This window comes from Oncorhynchus clarkii, chromosome 26 (genome assembly GCF_045791955.1).
Source record: "Oncorhynchus clarkii lewisi isolate Uvic-CL-2024 chromosome 26, UVic_Ocla_1.0, whole genome shotgun sequence".
NCBI lineage: Eukaryota > Metazoa > Chordata > Actinopteri > Salmoniformes > Salmonidae > Oncorhynchus > Oncorhynchus clarkii.
Window position 1 is genome coordinate 671,589 of NC_092172.1, and position 24,029 is coordinate 695,617.

General features: G+C 40.2%; 1 protein-coding gene across 1 annotated transcript in view; it reads right to left on the bottom strand.

Moving 5' to 3' along the window:
* LOC139385208 (synaptotagmin XIVa) overlaps positions 1-24,029 on the bottom strand; it is a 127,561-nt gene that overhangs the window by 14,783 nt on the left and 88,749 nt on the right. Inside the window, exons 6-8 of the mRNA XM_071130322.1 lie at positions 14,655-14,711; positions 13,879-14,328; positions 13,118-13,310 (exon numbers count right to left, since the gene is read on the bottom strand). Of these exons, the coding sequence (XP_070986423.1) occupies positions 13,118-13,310; positions 13,879-14,328; positions 14,655-14,711 (700 nt within the window). The remainder of the gene's footprint in view (positions 1-13,117; positions 13,311-13,878; positions 14,329-14,654; positions 14,712-24,029) is intronic.

Here is a 24,029-nt window from a genome sequence, read left to right on the forward strand (position 1 = left end):
AAGTGAGGTCCATACAAAAATTGCACAGAGCCCTGATCTCAAACCCATCAAACACCTTTGGGATGAATTGGAACGCTGACTGCGAGCCAGGCCTAATTGCCCAACATCAGTGCCCGACCTCACTAATGCTCCTGTGGCTTAATGGAAGCAAGTCCCAGCAGCAATGTTCCAACATATTGTTTCATGTGAGACAAAAATAAAAGAATGAATAAACTAAATCATCACAGCAAAGGAATGTTTGTGAGCTAGAAAATGAACATCCTGACAGTCTGAGGCAGGGTGCTCTGTAATCCTCTGACTCTAACTATTGACAAGGATAATAATGTGGCATTTTTTATTTGTCAGTATGAATGAAATGGGTCCTGCCTTGACGACTGCATTAGATTTACACTATAGACACTATAGATTTTTGTAGTCTTAAATTATTACTTGAAATAAACTGAAAAAATGTTCCTTTTTTCCGGAATGACATGCTAGCTAGTGATAAAGCTATCTGCTCCTGCTAGCAAGCAACAGTTCTACTTGATGTAACTAGCTAGCTAACTAGTAAGCTAGCTATATTATTAAGGTTGCAGTGTCTACTACTGTACCTTAGATACAGATAATGTGATTGGCAGACGTGATCAGCAGAGATAGTACCATATATAGTACAGAGTTTTGATTGGTTCACAGTTTAGTACTCTACGGTGTTTGCCTGTCCAACTAGCAGACTAATAAATAATAAATATTTTGAAACAAATTGCAAGAATTTACATTTCCAAAAAAAGACGGAGATCGATCATCTCGAAAACCCAAGCATACAGCTTGCCAAGTCCCACCACCTACAAGGGGTCTGAATACTTTTGCAAGTCACCGTAAAATTGAGATGTTGCTACATTTGCGGTTAAATTCTAATTTACTCAACCTTTTAAGTATTTTTATGTGGCCTCATCTTAATTTTGGGCTTTTATACGTTATACATACTTTATAAATGTTTTGAGTGTTGTTGATATATACAATTGTTGCTATATTTCTTTTAACATGCAGTGTTGTGTGCTTATTCTTTTACCAATGATATGTTCTAGGCCAGGGGTGGGCAATGATTTTGGCTTGATGGCCACATTGGGATTTCCAAATTCAAGGGAGGGCCATTTTTTTTGCGACCAATTTCTTAGTCAAAATCAATTTGCGGCATAGAAAAAAAGGCAGTTACTTGAAAACATACGGGTCCATTATAATTTCTACATACTTTATATCTAGTGTTAGACGTTCAAGAGTGGCCTGTAGTGTTTTGCTAACCCAAAATAATCACCCAACCCCCCCAAATAAAGTTTTTACTCAAACCTCTCCCGTATGTTGCCCTGCACTGTTCTAGGCTATTTGGAGACCTTAAGGGGCATGTCCCTCTTTTTGTGAGAAATTACGCTGGTCACTCAAAACATTTATAAAGTACTTATAAAGTATAAATAGCCCACACTTTAGATGAGGCCATGCAACAACACTTAACTAATGATTATTAAATAGTTTACAAGGACCTAAATTAAATCTTATGAATGGAGTAATGATTAATAAATTATGAATAAACAATTTACAAATCCATAATAAATGCTTTATTACATGGAGTTATTATAAAGTGCTACCCAATGTTCTTCATGGATGAGTCATTTTTACATTTTAGTCATTGAGCAGATGCTCTTATCCAGAGCCACTTACAGGAGCAATTAGGGTTAAGTGACTAGCTCAAGGGCACATTGACAGATTTTTCACCTAGTTGGCTCGGTGATTCAAACCAGCGCCCTTTCAGTTACTGGCCCAACATTCTTAACCGCTAGGCTACCTGCCGCGTTATATGCAGTATGATAAGGTTAACAAATTAAGGCCAATATATATAATATTGCCTATATCTGGTCCTAGTCAGTGATCTTTATCGTTTGTGGTTGGGTGACATATAATATAATGGTGAGCTGTAGGTTTTTTGGTACGTTTTGTAGGTTTTCTCATCTTAGAATAATGTCAAATCAGAAATATTCACCAAGAATTGACATTGAAATTGTATATATTTTATTGGCAGCCTGACAACCTACATCCATGAGAATACATTGCAACTTTCTAGTCAACTTACATCTCAGTGCAGAGAGAGAGAGAGAGAGAGAGAGAGAGAGAGAGAGAGAGAGAGAGAGAGAGAGAGAGAAAGTACGAAAGAAAGAAAACTAAAGAAAGACAGAGACAGATAGAGACAGATAGACAGTGTCCAACACTGATAGTTGGGAGCTGGCAGACACCTCAGTCTGTTAGCCAAAGAGACTCACCTCTGATAATATAAACCTGGCCACCTATCAAGTGTTTTAGGCAACAGAACAGCCCATCTGACAACAAGGGTTGGTAAGCAGTAAGAGAAACAATGGACCAAGATGTCAATAGTTGGCGTGAGAGAGTTCAGGAGCAGACAAAACAAAGAGAGAGAAAGTGGGAACACAAACAACAGCAGGAGAGAGAAACAGGGTCAGAAGGTCATCAGTATCACACAAACTTGCTGGAGCCTCTGGTCATTTTGGGGAGTTGGAAGGGAGATGAAGGGTAAAGGGGGTAAAAACAGGGGGGAAAGTTTGCAGCAAGGTAGTGCTCAGACAACTTCATACGGCCTACATATTTGATAATTTCCTGAAATTTAAGAGATACATGAACTAAATATTTTCAATTGTGGCATAATAATAATAAAACAATAGGAAATGTCAATTTTCAGAGGTGGGGGGGGGGTCCCTCGATGACATGATCTTGCAAGGAATTTGATGGATGTGACCCAAGACACACTAACCTGAGATGTAGGTAATATTATTGTCAAACTCAAGTTCATTCTTTTTGACATGAATCAAAAAGAACTATAACTTATACTGTATGTTCTTCAAAAACAGCGTTTACCCTGAATGCGAAGGCAGGGATATTGGTTTTGTTCGAATACCCGTACTTGGGTTCTAAATAGTAGGCATTTTGGGTACTAAGTAACATTTTCAAAATGTTGTATGCTTTAAATGCCAGAATGTCTTTACTAATTTTGTCTTTTCATCTAGTAGAATGAACGAATAGTGGGAATCAACTGCATTATTTTATCTAACCTTTATTTATTCAGTGGAACCCATTGAGACCAGGGTCTCATTTACAATTGTGCCCTGAAGACAACAATTCAACAATATCAATGGATATTTCCAATAAAATACAAATTAAAACAACAATTTGCAAATTCAGCACCACAATTTCAACAATACATACACATTTTTATACTCAATCAAAACAATTACAACTCTCATTTAACACATTCATCACCAGAGTCCTAAAACTGCTGTAGAGGCACCAGGGTATCAAGAGCCTTATAGGCCATTCCAAAACTTTTCCTAGCTCCGTGGAGACTAGTGGGACTTCAAGAGTTAATCAACCCTGTCAACGGGTTTGGTGCCTTGTATTTTTATACCTTAAAAGTGAGGCAAGATAAGCTGGAAGCATGTGCAGCAGAGCTTTATAAACAAAAATTGATTCATGAAGTGATCTTCTGATACAGGATGCAAGAATGTGTACTAAACATGTAAACCTGTCACTTGTGATAAAGTGAAGAGCGCATCTAAGGGTTTTAGAGTAGTGGCTGCTGCATTCTGATAGATGGTGTCACCATAGTTGAGAACTGGCAGGACGGTTGGCTGTACACTCTGCTTCCTGGTGTTAAGGGAAAGGCATGATCCATAAAGAAAAGCTTTAAATCCGTATGTATTTTTTAAGTTACATTTTTGTCAATCGAAAGGCTACGTTCATCGTTAGAACCTTGGTAGGAGCATCGTTAACTCTTCGAGCTGTTTCCTAAAACCATCTGCGGTAACTTTACAAGGATTATTATCCACTCCTGTTTCAATGTTTAATGCCTTTACTTGTAAACTTAAAAAATAAGGGGTACAGCCATGTACAAACGGTAGAAAACAGGAGTGCGATATTCGCAACTCAACATGAGGTAGAGTCCCATTAATGCTGTGCCAAATCTGGGTGATGACATCACAGGCATATAAAGGTCACCACCAATGTCCATAATAACCATACTCCCATGAATAGTAATTTTTACCTCGACTATCCGGTGCCCCAGCACATTGACTCTGTACCAGTACCCCCTATTAATAGTCTTGCTATTGTTATTTTACTGTTGTTCTTTAACTACTTGTTACTTTTATATCTTACTCTTATTCATATTTTTTAAATAGCATTCTTGGTTAGGGGCTTTTAAGTAAGCATTTCACTGTAAGGTATACACCTATTGCATTTGGAGCATGTGACTAATAACATTTAATTTGATTTGATAGTAATAATACTATACTGCAGTTAAGTACACCCTCTATTCAGTAGGAATTATTTACAGTGCCTTGCGAAAGTATTCGGCCCCCTTGAACTTTGCGACCTTTTGCCACATTTCACGCTTCAAACATAAATATATAAAACTGTATTTTTTTGTGAAGAGTCAACAACAAGTGGGACACAATCATGAAGTGGAACGACATTTATTGGATATTTCAAACTTTTTTAACAAATCAAAAACTGAAAAATTGGGCGTGCAAAATTATTCAGCCCCTTTACTTTCAGTGCAGCAAACTCTCTCCAGAAGTTCAGTGAGGATCTCTGAATGATCCAATGTTGACCTAAATGACTAATGATGATAAATACAATCCACCTGTGTGTAATCAAGTCTCCGTATAAATGCACCTGCACTGTGATAGTCTCAGAGGTCCGTTAAAAGCGCAGAGAGCATCATGAAGAACAAGAAACACACCAGGCAGGTCCGAGATACTGTTGTGAAGAAGTTTAAAGCCGGATTTGGATACAGAAATATTTCCCAAGCTTTAAACATCCCAAGGAGCACTGTGCAAGCGATAATATTGAAATGGAAGGAGTATCAGACCACTGCAAATCTACCAAGACCTGCCCGTCCCTCTAAACTTTCAGCTCATACAAGGAGAAGACTGATCAGAGATGCAGCCAAGAGGCCCATGATCACTCTGGATGAACTGCAGAGATCTACAGCTGAGGTGGGAGACTCTGTCCATAGGACAACAATCAGTCGTATATTGCACAAATCTGGCCTTTATGGAAGAGTGGCAAGAAGAAAGACATTTCTTAAAGATATCCATAAAAAGTGTTGTTTAAAGTTTGCCACAAGCCACCTGGAAGACACACCAAACATGTGGAAGAAGGTGCTTTCAGATGAAACCAAAATTGAACTTTTTGGTAACAATGCAAAACGTTATGTTTGGCGTAAAAGCAACACAGCTCATCACCCTGAACACACCATCTCCACTGTCAAACATGGTGGTGGCAGCATCATGGTTTGGGCCTGCATTTCTTCAGCAGGGACAGGGAAGATGGTTAAAATTGATGGGAAGATGGATGGAGCCAAATACAGGACCATTCTGGAAGAAAACCTGATGGAGTCTGCAAAAGACCTGAGACTGGGACGGAGATTTGTCTTCCAACAAGACAATGATCCAAAACATAAAGCAAAATATACAATGGAATGGTTCAAAAATAAACATATCCAGGTGTTAGAATGGCCAAGTCAAAGTCCAGACCTGAATCCAATCGAGAATCTGTGGAAAGAACTGAAAACTGCTGTTCACAAATGCTCTCCATCCAACCTCACTGAGCTCGAGCTGTTTTGCAAGGAGGAATGGGAAAAAAATTCAGTCTCTCGATGTGCAAAACGGATAGAGACATACCCCAAGCAACTTACAGCTGTAATCGCAGCAAAAGGTGGCGCCTCAAAGTATTAACTTAACCTGTTGGATCTCTGGGGGCGCTATTTCATTTTTGGATAAAAAACGTTCCCGTTTTAAGCGCGATATTTTGTCACGAAAAGATGCTCGACTATGCATATTCTTGACCGTTTTGGAAAGAAAACACTCTGAAGTTTCAGAATCTGCAAAGATTTTGTCTGTAAGTGCCCCAGAACTCATTCTACAGGCGAAACCAAGATGATGCATCACCCAGGAATTAGCAGAATTTCTGAAGCTCTGTTTTCCATTGTCTCCTTATATGGCTGTGATTGCGCAAGGAATGAGCCTACACTTTCTGTCGTTCGCCCAAGGTCTTAGCAGCATTGTGACGTATTTGTAGGCATATCATTGGAAGATTGACCATAAGAGACTACATTTTCCAAGTGTCCGCCTGGTGTCCTGCGTCGAATTCGGTGCGCAATTGCCAGCTGCTTCCACTTTACCATTTGATTCAGGGGAGAAAGCATGTGTCCAAGAACGATGTATCAATGAAGAGATATGTGAAAAACACCTTGATGATTGATTCTAAACAGCGTTTGCCATGTTTTCAGTCGATATTATGGAGTTAATTTGGAAAAAAGTTCGCGTTTTGAGGACTGAATTTTCGGTTTTTTTTTGGTAGCCAAATGTGATGTATAAAACGGAGCTATTTCTAATACACAAAGAATCTTTTTGGAAAAACTGAGCATCTGCTATCCAACTGAGAGTATCCTCATTGAAAACATCAGAAGTTCTTCAAAGGTAAATGATTTTATTTGAAGGCTTTTATGTTTTTGTTGAAATGTTGCGTGCTGGATGCTAACGCTAATGCTAACGCTAAATCCTTTGTTTGCTAGCTACTGTTACACAAATTATTGTTTTCCTATGGTTGAGAAGCATATTTTGAAAATCTGAGATGACAGTTTTGTTTACAAAAGGCTAAGCTTGCGAGATGGCATATTTATTTCATTTCATTTGCGATTTTCATGAATAGTTAACGTTGCGTTATGGTAATGAGCTTGAGTCTGTATTCCTGATACCGGATCCGGTATGGGGAGTTCCAAGAGGTTAAGGGGGCTGAATCATTTTGCACGCCCAATTTTTCAGTTTTTGATTTGTTAAAAAAGTTTGAAATATCCAATAAATGTCATTCCACTTCATGATTGTGTCCCACTTGGTGTTGATTCTTCACAAAAAAATACAGTTTTATATCTTTATGTTTGAAGCCTGAAATGTGGCAAAAGGTTGCAAAGTTCAAGGGGGCCGAATACTTTCGCAAGGCACTGTATATAGCGTCCACACTATAACACCAACGTTACTAAAGTTGCTCTTCAAAATGCTTGTTACTTAACAACTGCCTCAGACCACTCTTAAAATAGCTAAGTAAGTCGTTAGATGCGTTTTTGCCCTTCCTTTACACACAAGATCTCCGCTAAACACAAAATCTAAATGTTTGTCTTTCTGTGACTGCTGATAACTTCAGAACGAATGTTACAGTAATACATTAGCATCCACAGTTTTTGTGCAAGGAAAGTCATACCATATAAAACACCTGTGAGCTGTTGGCTAGAGCACACATGCCAAGACGATGTAGGCACATTTATTATTTAACGCAACAATTTTTGTAACCAAACTAGCGGTAGAGATGAAAATGTGATTGAAACACTTTGAAACGTAATTTTTTTTGCGGGATATTTAAACGTAGGCGAAAATGTACATTTTGTGTGCACTACCTCATCACGCACTGATTTTTATCTGCAACAAGTTTGTTTGGTGGAAACACAAAATATGCAGATTTTAGAATATATGGAAAACTAGCTACAAACTTGCCCATTCTTTGCCTAACAAGTGAAGATGCTTCAAAACAAAACCGAGATGTGTATTAAAAGATAAATACATAGACCGAATATCCAAAACATTAAGGACATCTGCTCTTTCCTTGACTTTTCCACATTTTGTTACGATACAGCCTTATTCTAAAATCGATCAAATTAAATACAAATCCTCAGCAATCTACACACAATACCACATACTGACAAAGCAAAAACAGGTTTTTAGAAATGTTTGTACATTTATTACATATAAAATAAGAAATACATTATTTAAATAAGTATTCAGACCCTTTGCTATGAGACTCGAAATTGAGCTCAGGTGCATCCTGTTTTCATTGATCATCATTGAGATGTTTCTACAACTTGATTTGGGTCCACCTGTGGTAAATTCAATTGATTGTGCATGATTCGGAAAGGCACACACCTGTCTATAAAAGGTCCCACAGTTGACAGTGCATGTCAGAGCAAAAACAAGCCATGAGATTGAAGGAATTGTCCTTAGAGCTCCAAGACAGGATTACAGATCTGGGACAGATCTGGGAAAGAGTAGCAACACATTTCTGCAGAATTGAAGGTCCCCAAGAACACAGTAGACTCCATCATTCTTAAATGGAAGAAGTTTGGAACCAACAACTAGAGCTGGCCGCCTGGCCAAACTGAGCAATCGGGGAAGAAGGGCCTTGGTCATGGAGGTGACCAAGAACCCAATGGTCACTCTGACAGAGCTCCAGAGTTCTTCTGTGGAGATTGGAGAAACTTCCAGAAGGACAACCATCTCTGCAGCACTCCACCAATCAGGCCTTTATGGTAGAGTGGCCAGACGGAAGCCACTCCTCGGTAAAAGACACATGACTGCCCAAAAGGTACCTAAAGGACTCTTAGACCATGAGAAACAAGATCCTCTGGTCTGATGAAATCAAGATTGAAACTTTGGTCTGAATGGAGGAAACCTGGCACCATCCTTGTGGTGTAGATTGATGAGGAAAAAATATTTTAGAATAAAGCTGTAACGTAACAAAATGTGGAAAAGGTCAAGGGTTCTAAATACTTTCCCGAATGCATTGTATGTAGCCAGGTGAATCCAGGTGAAAAGCTATGGTCCCTTATTGATGTCTCTTGTTAAATCCACTTCAATGAGTGTAGATGAAAGGGGAAGAGACAGGTTAAAGGATTTTTAACTGAATATTAGGAAGGTGTTCGTAATGTTTGGTTTACTCAGTGTATTTGAAGGATTTTGAAATCAGTTTAATGTTAATTTATTTTATTGAGTTTTATTTATCTATTTGTACGCTACTGTCACATTTTTGGCTCAATATAATTCATGATGTGTAATGTATGCAATGATGCAGCATCTTGATTTAGTTCATTATTGTAGGGCAAGCATTAAAATAAGCCGCCTCAATATTTGTAGCCATAGGTGATTATATCTCTATAGGAGCTGATTCGTCGTCAGTATTGTGGAATAATTCTAATGTTAAGGTAAGATTGGAAAGGTAGAACACTGATCAGAGAGCAGCCCTGCCTTTCTGTCGATCCTATCAGTATCGACACATGCCTTAACAACGCACTTATCAAACGTTCTCTCTGCGTGTTGTTTTGGGAAATGCATATTACATATTTGGCAGTTGTAGGAAAGATGCATCGTTAAAACACTCTAAGCCTAAATTCCATCGCTATCGGGAAAACGGGCCAAGATATTTTTAGGTGGGAACTCAATCCATGAGAGAACCATCCAATGAATAAATGTGTAATCCATTGGAGACATTTTTGCCTGAATAAGAGAACAACATAAGTCCTCAACTGGCAGCTTCCTTAAATAGTACCCGCAAAACACCAGTCTCAACGTCAACAGTGAAAAGAAGACTTCGGGATGCTGGACTTCGAGGCAGAGTTCCTCTGTCCAGTGTCTGTGTTCTTTTGCCCATCTTAATCTGTTCTTTTTATTGACCAGTCTGAGATATGGCTTTTTCTTTGCAACTCTGCCTAGAAGGCCAGCATCCCGAAGTCTTCTCTTCACTGTTGACGTTGAGACTGGTGTTTTGCGGGTACTATTTAAGGAAGCTGCCAGTTGAGGACTTATGCTGTTCTCTTATTCAGGCAAAAATGTTGGTCGCGTACACAGATTTGTAGATGTTATCGCAGGTGCAGCTAAATGTTTGTGTTTCTAGCTCCAAAAGTGTAGTAATACCTAGCTCTGCCTGCCCTACGTACAGTCACCTACGCTGTCTAGACTGCCTCATAAGTTAGTTTTTTTCACGTTTTCTTGCATTATTCAACAAGTGTTTCAATAGCAGGATACCCTCAGACAAAAGATCAACACGCATGGCTCTAGGTTACACCTATCTAAACATATTTTACATTGTTTTGCGAGATCAGACATAATATCACTCACTGTAATCCGAGTGTTCATTTTCGGAAGTGTGTAATCTAATTTGTAAACATTTCAACTGTATTAATAATAAAAATTCTACACGCTTGGCTCGAGATTACACCTATCAAAACATACTTTACATTGTTTGCGAGATCAGACATAATATCACTCACTATAATCCGAGTGTTCATTTTCAAGTGTGTAATCTAATTTGTAAACACTTGCATCAATAATACAACTGTATTAATAATAAATAATAAAATTACCTTTCTTCTGTTTCTTGTGATGTAAGTGTCAAGACGGAGCGTTAAATCTTCGACAAAGCTTTTGCATTCTAATAAATTCAACGGTTAGACAATATACTCCATTTAGCACATTTCAGCCATTACCAGGGTGTGTTTGACAGGTCATTACAATCTAGAGGTGAAAGAAACGTACACCTATTTAGGAGAGGTGCTGGCTAGCGGAATGAAACACTTAAAAAAATAAAGGAGAGCCGCACACTCTAGGAGTTCAGATGCAAAATATTTATGTCCAACGTTTTGACAGACAAGCTGTCTTCATCAGGGTATAATGACAGGTCATTACAAACAATTCCACGGTCATAATGTTAACGGGGAAAAATGAAAGGCACAAGCAAGAGTACAAAAGAGTCACAGGAGTAAATTTAGAGCAATCAATCCGGCGAGATTGAAGTGACAGGCTGAAAAAGTCCGATCCTCAGGTGGGCAGGGCATGAGCGTTGCTCATAATATTGTTGTATATAGACTCGGAAGTTTTAAAATTGATAAATTAAGGGCAGCTAAAGGGGAGAGTCAATTTAACCAACCATGGAAGTAGAGTTGAAGTCGGAAGAATACATACACTTAGGTTGGAGTCATTAAAACTCGTTTTTCAACCACTCCATAAAACTATAGTTTTGGCAAGTCGGTTAGGACATCTACTTTGTGCATGACACAAGTAATTTCCCCAACAATTGTTAACAGACAGATAATTTCACTTATAATTCCCTGTATCATAATTCAAGTTGGTCAGAAGTTTACATGCACTATATTGACTGTGACTTGAAACAGCTTGGAAAATTCCTGAAAATTATGTCATGGCTTTAGAAGCTTCTGATAGGCTAATTGAAATCATTTGAGTCAATTGGAAGTGTACCTGTGGATGTATTTCAAGGCCTACCTTCAAACTCAGTGCATCTTTGCTTGACGACATGGGAAAATCAAAAGACATCAGAATTTGTTTTGCAGACCTCCACAAGTCTGGTTCATCCTTGGGAGCAATTTCCAAAAGTCTGAAGGTACCACGTTCATCTGTACAAACAAAAACTATAAACACCATGGGACCACGGAGCCTTCAAACCGCTCAGGAAGAAGACGTGTTCTGTCTCCTAGAGATGGACATACTTTGGTGCAAAAAGTGCAAATCAATAACAAAAAAACAGTAAAGGACCTTGTGAAGATGCTGGAGGAAACAGGTACAAACGTATCTATATCCACAGTAAAACGAGTTCTATATCGACATAACCTGAAATACCGCCGCAAGGAAGAAGTCATTGCTTTAATTCCGCCATAAAATAGCCAGACTACGGTTTGCAACTGCACAAAGATCGTACTTTTTGGAGAAATGTCCTCTGGTCTGATGAAACAAAAATAGAACGGTTTGGCCATAATAATCATCATTATGTTTGGAGGAAAAAAGGGGAGGCTTGCAAGCTGAAGAACACCATCCCAACCGTGAAGCACGGGGGTGGCAGCATCATGTTGTGGGGGTGCTTTGCTGCAGGGGGGACTGGTGCACGTCCCAAAATAGATGGCTTCATGAGTGAGGAAAATTATGTGGATATATTGAAGCAACATCTAAAGACATCAGTCAGGAAGTTAAAGCTTAGTCGCAGATGGGTCTTCCAAATGGACAATGACCCAAAGAATACTTCCAAAGTTGTGGCAAAATGTCTTAAGGACAACAAAGTCAAGGTATTGGAGTGGCCATCACAAAGCCCTGACCTCAATCCAACAGAACATTTCTGGGCAGAACTGAAAAAGCATGTGCAGGCAAGGAGGCCAACAAACCTGACTCAGTTACACAAGCTCTATCAGGAGGAATGGCCCAACTTATTGTGGGGAGCTTGTGGAAGGCTACCTGAAACGTTTGAACTAAGTTAAACAATTTAAAGGCAATGCTACCAAATACTAATTGAGTGTATGTAAACTTCTGATCCACTGGGAATGTGCTGAAATAAATCAATCTCTCTACTATTATTCTGACATTTCACATTTTTTAAATAAAGTGGTGATCCTAACTGACCTAAAACAGGGCATTTTTACTAGGATTAAATGTCAGTAATTGTGAAAAACGTACATTTATTTAGCTCAGGTGTATGTAAACTTCCGACTTCAACTGTATGTAGATATAATTTCAATAAAAAAAACTGAATATCACTTTACAAAAAAAAATGTATCCTAATAAATTGGTTCCTCAAAGCGTAGACTTCTGACTTTAGTTTTTTATACATGGCAGCTAAAATCTAAATTGCTTATACAATTCAGCATATACTGCTGATGACAATGGTGCTATGTGTCAACAGACATTTAATTTATAGTCAATCCATATGGTTGGGAATTTATTTTGGATAATTTGATAATTACTTTGGATGATTATGGTATGCACGTGACAATTAGTTCACACGTGGTGTAAGAAGGTGCTATATCTGCCTTGTAAGGTGGGATGGAAAGGAATCCCCAAAATAAAGGGCCATACCTATAAATGCTGTTTCTGATTGAAAAATAACCTACACACTGAGGAATGCTGTTAGGACGAAACGTCTGTGTATGCTATCCTGGTGCAGTAAAAAGTAAGCTTTATGCAACAGCTTTTTGAGTGTGGACCCATCACACTTTTTTTTGCTTAAATCAACAGTTGCACAGAAATGTATGATCTTGACAAACACATATAACTGCTAGTTACAAGGAAATTCCTCATTCAATGTTGCTTCACTTGATCTATCCAGTGCTACTCTGGTCCTTCAAGTGACCGAGACCAGATCTGAAAGCAAGGACTCTCATTATCGTTAAATGAAAACTAGACTCGGGTGACACTGACTATTAGTGACAAAGTGTTGACAAGCAACCAGAAGAATGTCTTAGTGTACTTACTGGGTGGCTTGTTGGCAGCCAGATTTTTGAAGTGACTGCCTTTTATGATCTCCACTGAGAGACGGCCCGTGGTGGCATTGTAGACGAGCCCTACCAAGATCTCTGGTGTGGAGCCTTGGCTGGCTGACTGGAATGAAGAGGCACTTTCGCTGCAGGACATCTCCGATATACTAGGCTGGGATTCACCGCCCTGCTAGCACGTGGGTGGACAGATAGACCAACAAGAAGGTCAATTAATTTTCAGGGTCTGCATCTCAGAGTAGGAGTGTTGATATAGGATCAGTTTTGCCTGAATTTGTCATAATTAATACAATTACATGGACAGGGGGTGACTTGATCCTAGATCTTTATAAATACGGGCCCAGGATTCAATGTTAGTGAAATTTGTAAGGAAGTAAGGCAAGGAATCTACATTCTTATAATAAAAATGCAGAGATGCTGTAATAACTGGCAGACATGCTCTGACAAACCTTTGAGACAGCATTGGATAGTAAAATGTGAAAGTTGTTAGAGTTTGTACGAGTTTATCTGTTTTGGACTATGTTCATTTACAACGAGCTACATAACTCAAATCAAATAACTGATGTTTGCAATGTGGAAAAGAATCCAGGCAAATACCAGAATGTCAGAAATAAAGTCTTCATGTATTATCCGGGTAGGTTCTTAGTAAGTACAAAACTACCCCAGGAACAGCATTCTACCATCACAGCTGTTGTGTACAGTAAATGCTTGAGGCCTAGCTTTTACTTTGATCTACTCACAGGGAAGGCACAGCAGGGGTCCAGTATGACCGGCACCGACATCTTGCCCTGCAAGTTGAGCTTGGTGAGGTAGAACACCTTCTCTCCCAGCACCTTCTCTTTCTTCATCCGCCGCACGCTGTAGAGACGGAATCGAATGGAGTAGTTGCCGATCATCTCTGACTCCACGTGACTGAAGCGGAAGGTCTCTGTGAAGACCGGGCAGGGCCCTTTCTGGATGCACGTCTTCGCCCTCTGCTTTTTTGTGGGCAGCAGCACCAGATGTACCTGCCAGGCAACGTTGCCTGTACGCTTGAGGGCCGGGATGTCTGTTGCGGCCGTGACCGTCACCGCCAGCCGCTGGTCCTGGGAGTTGTAGTCGAACACCACATCTAGAGTGCCATATTTGGCCAGGGGTTCCGGTTCGTAGCCCTTGGGGAGTTGAGACGCTGACCCCTGGGCTGACATGTCCTAAAGAGGCACATTACACCACACAAGAAGTAATGTACAAAAGATTGGCAAACACAATAGATTTTTTTAAGTCTACACCGCCATACGTATGATCTATCATACGTTATGCAGTCATCACAGCTCTTGGACTATTTCTACATTGCTAGTCACTTGAACTAGAGAAGTACTGAACGTTTGCTTGAAACTGAAAAGCCTCTACTATCACAAACACCTGAGCTACGAGAGAGATCCTAAAGACTCAACCTCTAGTTTCTACTTGGGTGAACAGGGTGAATTGGAGGATTTGAACTATGGGAGGTGAAATGGATCAGGACGATCAAAGTTACCTTATGTTTTCGACGTAGTTTATCGTTGCTCTTGTACCATGACCTGTATAAGGGCTTCTGTCAGAAAAACACAACACACATTTATGAAGGAAATATATCAGACAAAATCCTGACAGTGGTGTAATTGTTTATAAGGCTGTTTCAAAGCCAGGATTACAATCTGATAATTTAGTTCCTCCTTCTGCCCTTGTTGGCTCCCCCCTCGCAGATCTGAAAATACTTCTTGGTAGCAATATAGCAATAGCTCAACAATGTGGGGTGCCGTTTTCAACATCTTGTTTACATCCATCCAATCCTTCCCAATCTCTGAGGGTGAAGGGTTAACAGGGAATATATTGGATTGGAATTCAAGCAAAGAAAGTGGGACATTTATTGGGAGAAATAGAGGTTGAGAGACTTTGGCTATCTGTGTGCATGTGTGTGTGGTCGTGAAGCCCAAAATAAGTGTTTCATTCCGATCATTTCTTCCCACCACGGTAGTCTCATGCATGAAAAATCTACAGGTGCAAAAAGGAACTTTAGAATCATATTCTATAGACCACACACCCATATCATTAATAGTCAGAAATGCAATAATCAAATTACCGAAACAGCTATACATCATGCTCTGAGCTCCAGTCTTGTCTAAACCATAAGGTTTCTCAATCAAAAGACTTCAATAACTTTTCTTCTTTCTTTTAATTTAAGCCTCCTGCTCCTTCCTGCGTCGAAAGAAACCAAAATCATCCGGTTTTCAGGAAAAGCAGAGAGGAAGGGGTGAAGCCTGCAAACCGGATGCTTCCGGTTTCTACCGACCCCACTCAGGCGTTTATTTTACACCTGCTACATTCGGTTACTCTGTAGTGATTCAGAGAGAGAAGTTGAAAAGGAAAATGGCTGCAAATGTAGAAATACAGTAGTCAGCGACCAATTGTGCAAGTTCTCCCACTTAAAAAGATGAGAGGCCTGTAATTTTCATCATAGGTACACTTCAACTATGACAGACAAAACGAGGAAAAAAATGAGGATTTTAAATTAACTTTTTTTGCAAATTATGATGGAAAAAAAGTATTTGGTCACCTACAAACAAGCAAGATTTCTGGCTCTCACAGACCTTCTTTAAGAGGCTCCTCTGTCCTCCACTCGTTACCTGTATTAATGGCACCTGTTTGAACTTGTTATCAGTATAAAAGACACCTGTCCACAACCTCAAACAGTCACACTCCAAACTCCACTATGGCCAAGACCAAAGAGCTGTCAAAGGACACCAGAAACAAAATTGTAGACCTGCACCAGGCTGGGAAGACTGAATCTGCAATAGGTAAGCAGCTTGGTTTGAAGAAATCAACTGTGGGAGCAATTATTAGGAAAAAGAAGACATACAAGACCACTGATAATCTCCCTCGATCTGGGGCTCCACGCAAGATCTCACCCCGTGGGGTCAAAATGACACAAGAACGGTGAGTAAAAATCCCAGAACCACACGGGGGGACCTAGTGAATGACCTGCAGAGAGCTGGGACCAAAGTAACAAAGCCTACCATCAGTAACACACTACGCCGCCAGGGACTTAAATCCTGCAGTGCCAGACGTGTCCCCCTGCTTAAGCCAGTACATGTCCAGGCCCGTCTGAAGTTTGCTAGAGAGCATTTGGATGATCCAGAAGAAGATTGGGAGAATATCATATGGTCAGATGAAACCAAAATATAACTTTTTGGTAAAAACTCAACTCGTCGTGTTTGGAGGACAAAGAATGCTGAGTTGCATCCAAAGAACACCATACCTACTGTGAAGCATGGGGGTGGAAACATCATGCTTTGGGGCTGTTTTTCTGCAAAGGGACCAGGATGACTGATCCGTGTAAAGGAAAGAATGAATGGGGCCATGTATCATGAGATTTTGAGTGAAAACCTCCTTCCATCAGCAAGGGCATTGAAGATGAAACGTGGCTGGGTCTTTCAGCATGACAATGATCCCAAACACACAGCCCGGGCAACGAAGGAGTGGCTTCGTAAGAAGCATTTCAAGGTCCTGGAGTGGCCTAGCCAGTCTATAGATCTCAACCCCATAGAAAATCTTTGGAGGGAGTTGAAAGTCCGTGTTGCCCGGCAACAGCCCCAAAACATTACTGCTCTAGAGGAGATCTGCATGGAGGAATGGGCCAAAATACCAGCAACAGTGTGTGAAAACGTTTGACCTCTGTCATTGCCAACAAAGTATTGAAATAAACTTTTGTTATTGACCAAATACTTATTTTCCACTATAATTTGCAAATAAATTCATTAAAAATCCTACAATGTGATTTTCTGGATTTTTTTTCTCATTTTGTCTGTCATAGTTGAAGTGTACCTATGATGAAAATTACAGGCCTCTCCTCTTATTAAGTGGGAGAACTTGCACAATTGGTGGCTGACTAAATACTTTTTTGCCCCACTGTATATATTTTTCCCCCATGAGGTTTCCATGGCAGTTGGTCCTTATTTTCCACATGATTTTCATGGTTTCAGTAATGTATAGAGTGCATTTCTCTTTTATTTTGTTGTTTTGTTGTTTTTTAACTATCGTTTGGCGTACTAAAATATCTGGTAACACTGTATTTTAAGGTACACATAAATGTGGGTCTAATGTACGTAGATGAACTAATTTAAACAACTGAACTTCCAAATATACTTTCATATACACTGAGAGTAAAACACTACTAATATTGAGTTTTGCTCTCAGAACAGCTTCAATCCGTCGGGCTGGACTCTACAAGGTGCTGCTATGGTGACCAGTGAGCTGAGATAAGACAGGACTTTACCTAGCAAAGACTTGTAGATGACCTGGAGCCAGTGAGTTTGGCAATGAGTATGATGCGAGGGCCAGCCAACGAGAGCATACAGGTCACAGTGGTGGGTAGTATATGGGGCTTTGGTGACAAAACGGATAGCACTGTGATAGACTGCATCCAATTTGTTGAGTAGAGTGTTGGAGGCTATTTTGTAAATGACATAGCCGAAGTCGACGATTGGTAGGATAGTCAGTTTTTCGAGCGTATGTTAGGCATCATGAGTGAAGGACGCTTTGTTGTGAAATAGGAAGCCGATTCTAGATTTAATTTTGGATTGGAGATGGTGGATGTGAGTCTGGAAGGAGAGTTTACAGTCTAACCAGACACCTAGGTATTTGTAGTTGTCCACATATTCTAAGTCAGAACCGTCCAGAGTAGTGATGCTGGACGGGCGGGCAGGTGCGGGCAGCGATCGGTTGAAGAGCATTCATTTAGTTTTACTTGTATTTAAGATCAATTGGAGGCCACAGAAGGAGTGTTGTATGGCATTGAAGCTCGTCTGGAGGTTTGTTAACACAGTGTCCAAAGAAGGGCCAGAAGTATACAGAATGGTGTCGTCTGCATAGAGGTGGATCAGAGAATTGCCAGCAGCAAGAGCGACATCATTGATGTATATAGAGAAGAGAGTCGGCCCGAGAATTGAACCCTGTGGACATTCCATAGAGACTGCCAGAGATCCGGACAACAGGCCCTCCGATTGGACACACTGAACTCTTTCAGAGAAGTAGTTGGTGAACAAGGTGAAGCAGTCATTTGAGATACCAAGGCTATTGAGTCTGCCGATAAGAATGTGGTGATTGACAGAGTTGAAAGCCTTGGCCAGGTCGGTCGATGAAAACGGCTACACAGTAATGTCTCTTATCGATCGCGGTTATGATATCGTTTAGGACCTTGAGCGTGACTTAGGTGACCAGCTCTGAAACCAGATTGCATAGCGGAGAAGGTACGGTGGGATTCAAAATGGTCGGTAATCTGTTTATTGACTTGGCTTTCGAAGACCTTATAAAGACAGGGTAGGATAGATATAGGTCTGTAGCAGTTTGGGTCTAGAGTATCATCAGTGTCATCAGCTATCTGGATTTGGGTGAAAGAGAAAAAGGGGGAGGCTTGGGCAAGTTGCTGTGGGGGATACAGGGCTGTTGACCGGGGTAGGGGTAGCCAGGTGGAAAGCATGGCCAGCCGTAGAAAAATGCTTATTGAAATTCTCAATTATCGTGGATTTATCAGTGGTGACAGTGTTTCCTAGCCTCTGTGCAGTGGGCAGCTGGAAGGAGGTGCTCTTATTCTCCATGGACTTTACAGTGTCCCAGAACTTTTTTGAGTTTGTGCTACAGGATGCAAATATTTGTTTGAGAAAGCTAGCCTTAGCTTTCCTAACTGCCTTTGTATATTGGTTCCTAACTTCCCTGAAAGGTTGCACATCACGGGGGCTATTCGATGCTAATGCAGTAAGCCTCAGGATGTTTTTGTGCTGTTCAAAGGCAGTCAGGTCTGGAGTGAACCAAGGGCTATATTTGCTCCTGGTTCAACATATTTTGAATGGGGCATGCTTATTTAAGATGGTGAGGAAGGCACTTTTAAAGAATAACCAGGCATCCTCTACTGACAGGATGAGGTCAATATCCTTCCAGGATACCCGGGCCAGGTCGATTAGAAAGGCCTACTTTACTGAAGTGTTTCAGGGTGCGTTTGACAGTAATGAGGGGTGGTCATTTGACTGCAGACCCATTACGGATGCAGGCAATGAGGCAGTTATCGCTGAGATCTTGGTTGACGACAGTAGAGGTGTATTTGGAGGACAAATTTGTTAGGACGATATCTATGAGGGTGCACGTGTTTATGGATTTGGGGTTGTACCTGGTAGGTTCATTTGATAATTTGTGTGAGATTGAGGGAATCAAGCTTAGATTGTAGAATGGCCGGGGTGTTCATAAGCATGTCCCAGTTTCGGTCACCTAGCAGCACAAGCTCTGAAGATAGATGGGGGGCAATCAATTCACATATGGTGTCCAGGGCACAGCTGGGGGCAGAGGGTGGTCTATAGCAAGCGGCAACGGTGAGAGACTTGTTTCTGGAAAGGTGGATTTTTAAAAGTAGAAGCTCAAATTGTTTGGGTACAGACCTGGATAGTAAAGACAGAACTTTGCAGGCTATCTCTGCAGTAGATTGCAACTCTGCCCCCTTTGGAAGTTCTATCTTGTCGGAAAATGTTACAGTTAGGGATGGCAGAGTGTGCTAAAGCAGTGAATAAAACACACTTAGGGAGGAGGCTTCTAATGTTAACATGCATTAACTTCTTGACCATACTTGAGACGCAGACGTCTCAAGTATGCACCTGGAAATGCAAATGCGCTACGCTAAATGCTAAATGTACTCGTTACAACTCAATCCTTGATCAAAATTCACAAGCAGGGTATTGAATTAAAGCTACACTCGTTGTGAACCTAGCCAGCAAGTCAGATTTTTAAAATGCTTTTCGGCGAAAGCATGAGAAGCTATTATCTGATAGCATGCACCCCCCAAAATGCCAGCACGACACGTAAACAACAGATTTTGCGGTAGCCGGCGCTACCCAAAACGCAGAAATAAAATATAAAACATTCATTACCTTTGACGAGCTTCTTTCTTGGCACTCCTATATGCCCCATAAACATCACTATTGGGTCTTTTTTTCGTTTAAATCGGTCCATATATACCCAAAATAGCTTTGTATGGAAGCTGTGTCATTCAGAAAAAAACATCGTTTTTAAACGCTGCGTCATTTTTTAAAATTAAAAAAGTAGACGATAAACTTTCACAAAACACTTCGAAATCCTTTTGTAATCCAACTTTAGGTATTAGTAAACGTTTATAATCTATCAAAATGATTACAGGGCGATGTATATTCAATAGGTCTTCGCTTGCAAATCAATGGCTGCTAATGTCTTCATTAACAACATCCGGGTGAAGACTGGGAAAATGGATGCCAGATAGATGGATTTTCCAACAATTAATTCAATTGAAAATGACGACAATGGCGACATCGTGTGGAATTTGTATGAATTGCAGGCAGGTCGATATTAAATTCTGTTCTCTTTTAACAATTCGTGGAAGTGACTTATGGAAATTATTTTTAGCTTTCAGAGAGCAGTTTTTCTTGCGTTTTTCAATGAAACACACAATCTGTTATAGTCACAGCCGTGATTTAACCAGTTTTATAAACTTCAGAGTGTTTTCTATCCACACATACTAATCATATGCATATACTATATTCCTGGCATGAGTAGCAGGACGCTGAAAAGTTGCGCGATTTTTAACAGAATGTTCGAAAAAGGAGGGGGTAGAAGTACCAAGGCTTTTACGGTTACAGAAGTCAACAACTGAGAGCACCTGGGGAATAGGAGTGGAGCTAGGCATTTTTTAACACAAGTTTGAATTAAGGTGGGTTCCGCCTCCTCATTACTTCACATAGAAGTAGTCCATTTCAGTGTTGCGGACAATTTAAGTTTGAGGCTTTACTGAGCCAGACAAAATTCCCACTTCGAGGACAGCCCTTCCCCGTTTTTTCCGCACATCAAGAATACAGACATTTGATCAGTCTTGCACAAACTGGCACATTTTCTGGCTGTCGCTCACTTTCTTGCATTGTTGTTATCCTTCCAAATAATGACTTTGGACATGTGTGCGTTCCTATCATGTGTGCGTTCCTATTTTCTGTATGTCATTGTAAAACAATAGTGAAGACATCAAAACTATGAAATAACACATATTAGGTAGTAACCAAAAACGTGCTGAATAAATGAAAATATATTTTAGATTTTACATTCTTCAAAGTAGCCACACTTTGCCTTGATGACAGCTTTGGACACTCTTGGCCTTCTCTCAACCAGCTTCATGAGGTAGTCACCTGGAATGCATTTCAATTAATTAACATGTGTGCCTTGTTAAAAGCTAATTTGTGGAATTTCTTTCCTTAATGCATTTGAGCCAATCAGTTGTGTTGTGACAAGGTATGTGTGGTATACAGAAGATAGTCCTATTTGGTAAAAGACCAAGTCCATGTTATGGCAAGAACAGCTGAAATAAGGAAAGAGAAATGACATGAAGGTTAGTCAATGCCAAAATGTTCAAGTACTTTTGAAAGTTTCTTCAAGTGCAGTCGCAATAAACCATCAAGCGCTATGATGAAACTGGCTCTTATGAGGACCGCCACAGGAAAGGAAGACCAGCGTTACCTTTGCTACAGAAGATTAGTTCATTAGAGTTAACTGCACCTCAGATTGCAGCCCAAATAAATGTTTCACAGAGTTCAAGTAACAGACACATATCAACATCATAAGAGGAGACTGCGTGAATCAGGCCTTCATAGTCGAATTGTGCAAAGAAATCACGACTAAAGGACACCAATAAGAAGAAAATACTTGCTTGGGCCAAGAAACACAAGCAATGGACCAGTGGAAATCTGTCCTTTGGTCTGATTTTTGGTTCCAACCGACGTGTCTTTGTGAGACGCAGAGTAGGTGAACGGATGATCTCCGCATGTGTGGTTCCCACCCTGAAGCATGAAGGGGGAGGTGTGATGGTGTGGGTGTGCTTTGCTGGTGACACTGTGACACTGATTTGTTTTTCGAATTCAAGGCACACTTAACCCACATGGCTAATGTATGGAAAGTTACTGAGTGAGACAACGAGGAGTGCAGAAAGATTACATTCTGTCAAAACATGTTAAACCTCATGGCTCCTAAGGAGGGAGACAAAGGACAACAGTCAGGTTTCAGTCACTGATAAGGTAAGACAGTCGTGGATTAGGGAGGAGCGAGCAAATCGGCCCGAGGTCAGGTCAGATGAAGTGAGAAGGAACAGTCCTACCCCACACACATGTAATTCCATGCCCACGAAGGTTCTAGCCTGAGGCAAGGCCATGACTACACCAGTGAGTGGAACCAATTAAGTTCCTCACAGAGATGTATTGGCTGTCTAGATGTGCAAGGAGTTGACTCCACCTAGTAGGGATGTATAAATATATGTGCTTGTGTAAACATGCATTTGTCTTTGCAGCTGTATGACCCAGTAGGTGGATTAAATATGGTTTGAGCTTTTTCTAGTTGTCCGTGAGTGTGTTCAGAACCTAACAATAATTACAAAATCTTAGCTAGCAAGCTAGACAAGCAGTCATCATGAAGTCGACAATCTACTGGGAAATCATTTTCAATCGCTGTCATATGAAGATGAATTATAAATAAAACGTACCGGTGCACATCAGCCATTGGACATAAACATTACAAAACAAGTTGGAAATCGAAATAGCCCATGTGCCTCACCCTAATAACTTGGTCCCTTCCCACCTCATAACTTAGCCTATTGTTCTGACTTGGTGGTGCACATGTAGCCTATAGCCTGTTTTAGAGAAATGTCATCATAAAATATTGTAAGAGCTTTCAATGTCTGCTTATTTATCCCCTTTATTTATCCTACAGTTCTTACTTTGTGTACAGGGAAAATACTGTAAGAATGGCTCATGTTCTGAACTCTGTCGCTGTACAAATAGTAATATTGACTACGTCCGTTTTAGCTCGCTCATTAATGTCTTAATCGACATTTCAGATTGCCTCTTTTCCGCTCATCATTCCCTTATGCCATAGTTTGTACATTTCAATTGTCAGTAGAAACCACATTTGTTTAAGCAATCAGCCATACAAGCAATTTTTTTTAAAGGCAGTAAATGAGGTTGAATGAACTGTTTCGCTGCCAGGGAAGGCTCCACTGATCCCAGGTGTTAACTTCTTAAGGTATAGGGGGCAGCATTTTCACTTTTGGATAAATAGCGTGCCCAATTTCAACTTCCTGCTTCTCATGCCAAGAATATAAGATATGCATATTATTAGTAGATTTGGATAGAAAACCCTCTGAAGTTTATAAAACTGTTTGAATCATGTCTGAGTATAACAGAACTTATGTAGCAGGCAAAACCCCGAGGACTAACCGTTCAGAATAAAACCATTTTTGAGGTCTCTGTCTGTTCATTCAGTTCTCATTGGCAAACAATATTTCTTAGGAACTTGTTTTCAGTTCCTACCGCTTCCACTGGATGTCACCAGTCTTTGAAATTTGGTTGAGGTTATTCCTTTGTGCAATGAAGAAGTCTGGCCATCTAAGAACTGCGTAACACTGTTGAGAGGAGCGCAAGACTTGAAAAGTAGCTTGGTTTGTTGTGTTCCTGTATTGAACACAGATAGACCCGTCTTCAATTTGATCGATTATTAACGTTTAAAAATACCTAAAGTTGTATTACAAAAGTAGTTTGAAATATTTTGGCAAAGTTTATAGGCAACTTTTGAAATATTTTGTAGTGACGGTGCGCAATTTGGAAGCTGTTTTTTTCTGGATCAAACAGGCCAAATAAATTGACATTTTGGATATACAGTGCCTTGCGAAAGTATTCGGCCCCCTTTGAACTTTGCGACCTTTTGCCACATTTCAGGCTTCAAACATAAAGATATAAAACTGTATTTTTTTGTGAAGAATCAACAACAAGTGGGACACAATCACGAAGTGGAATGACATTTATTGGATATATCAAACTTTTTT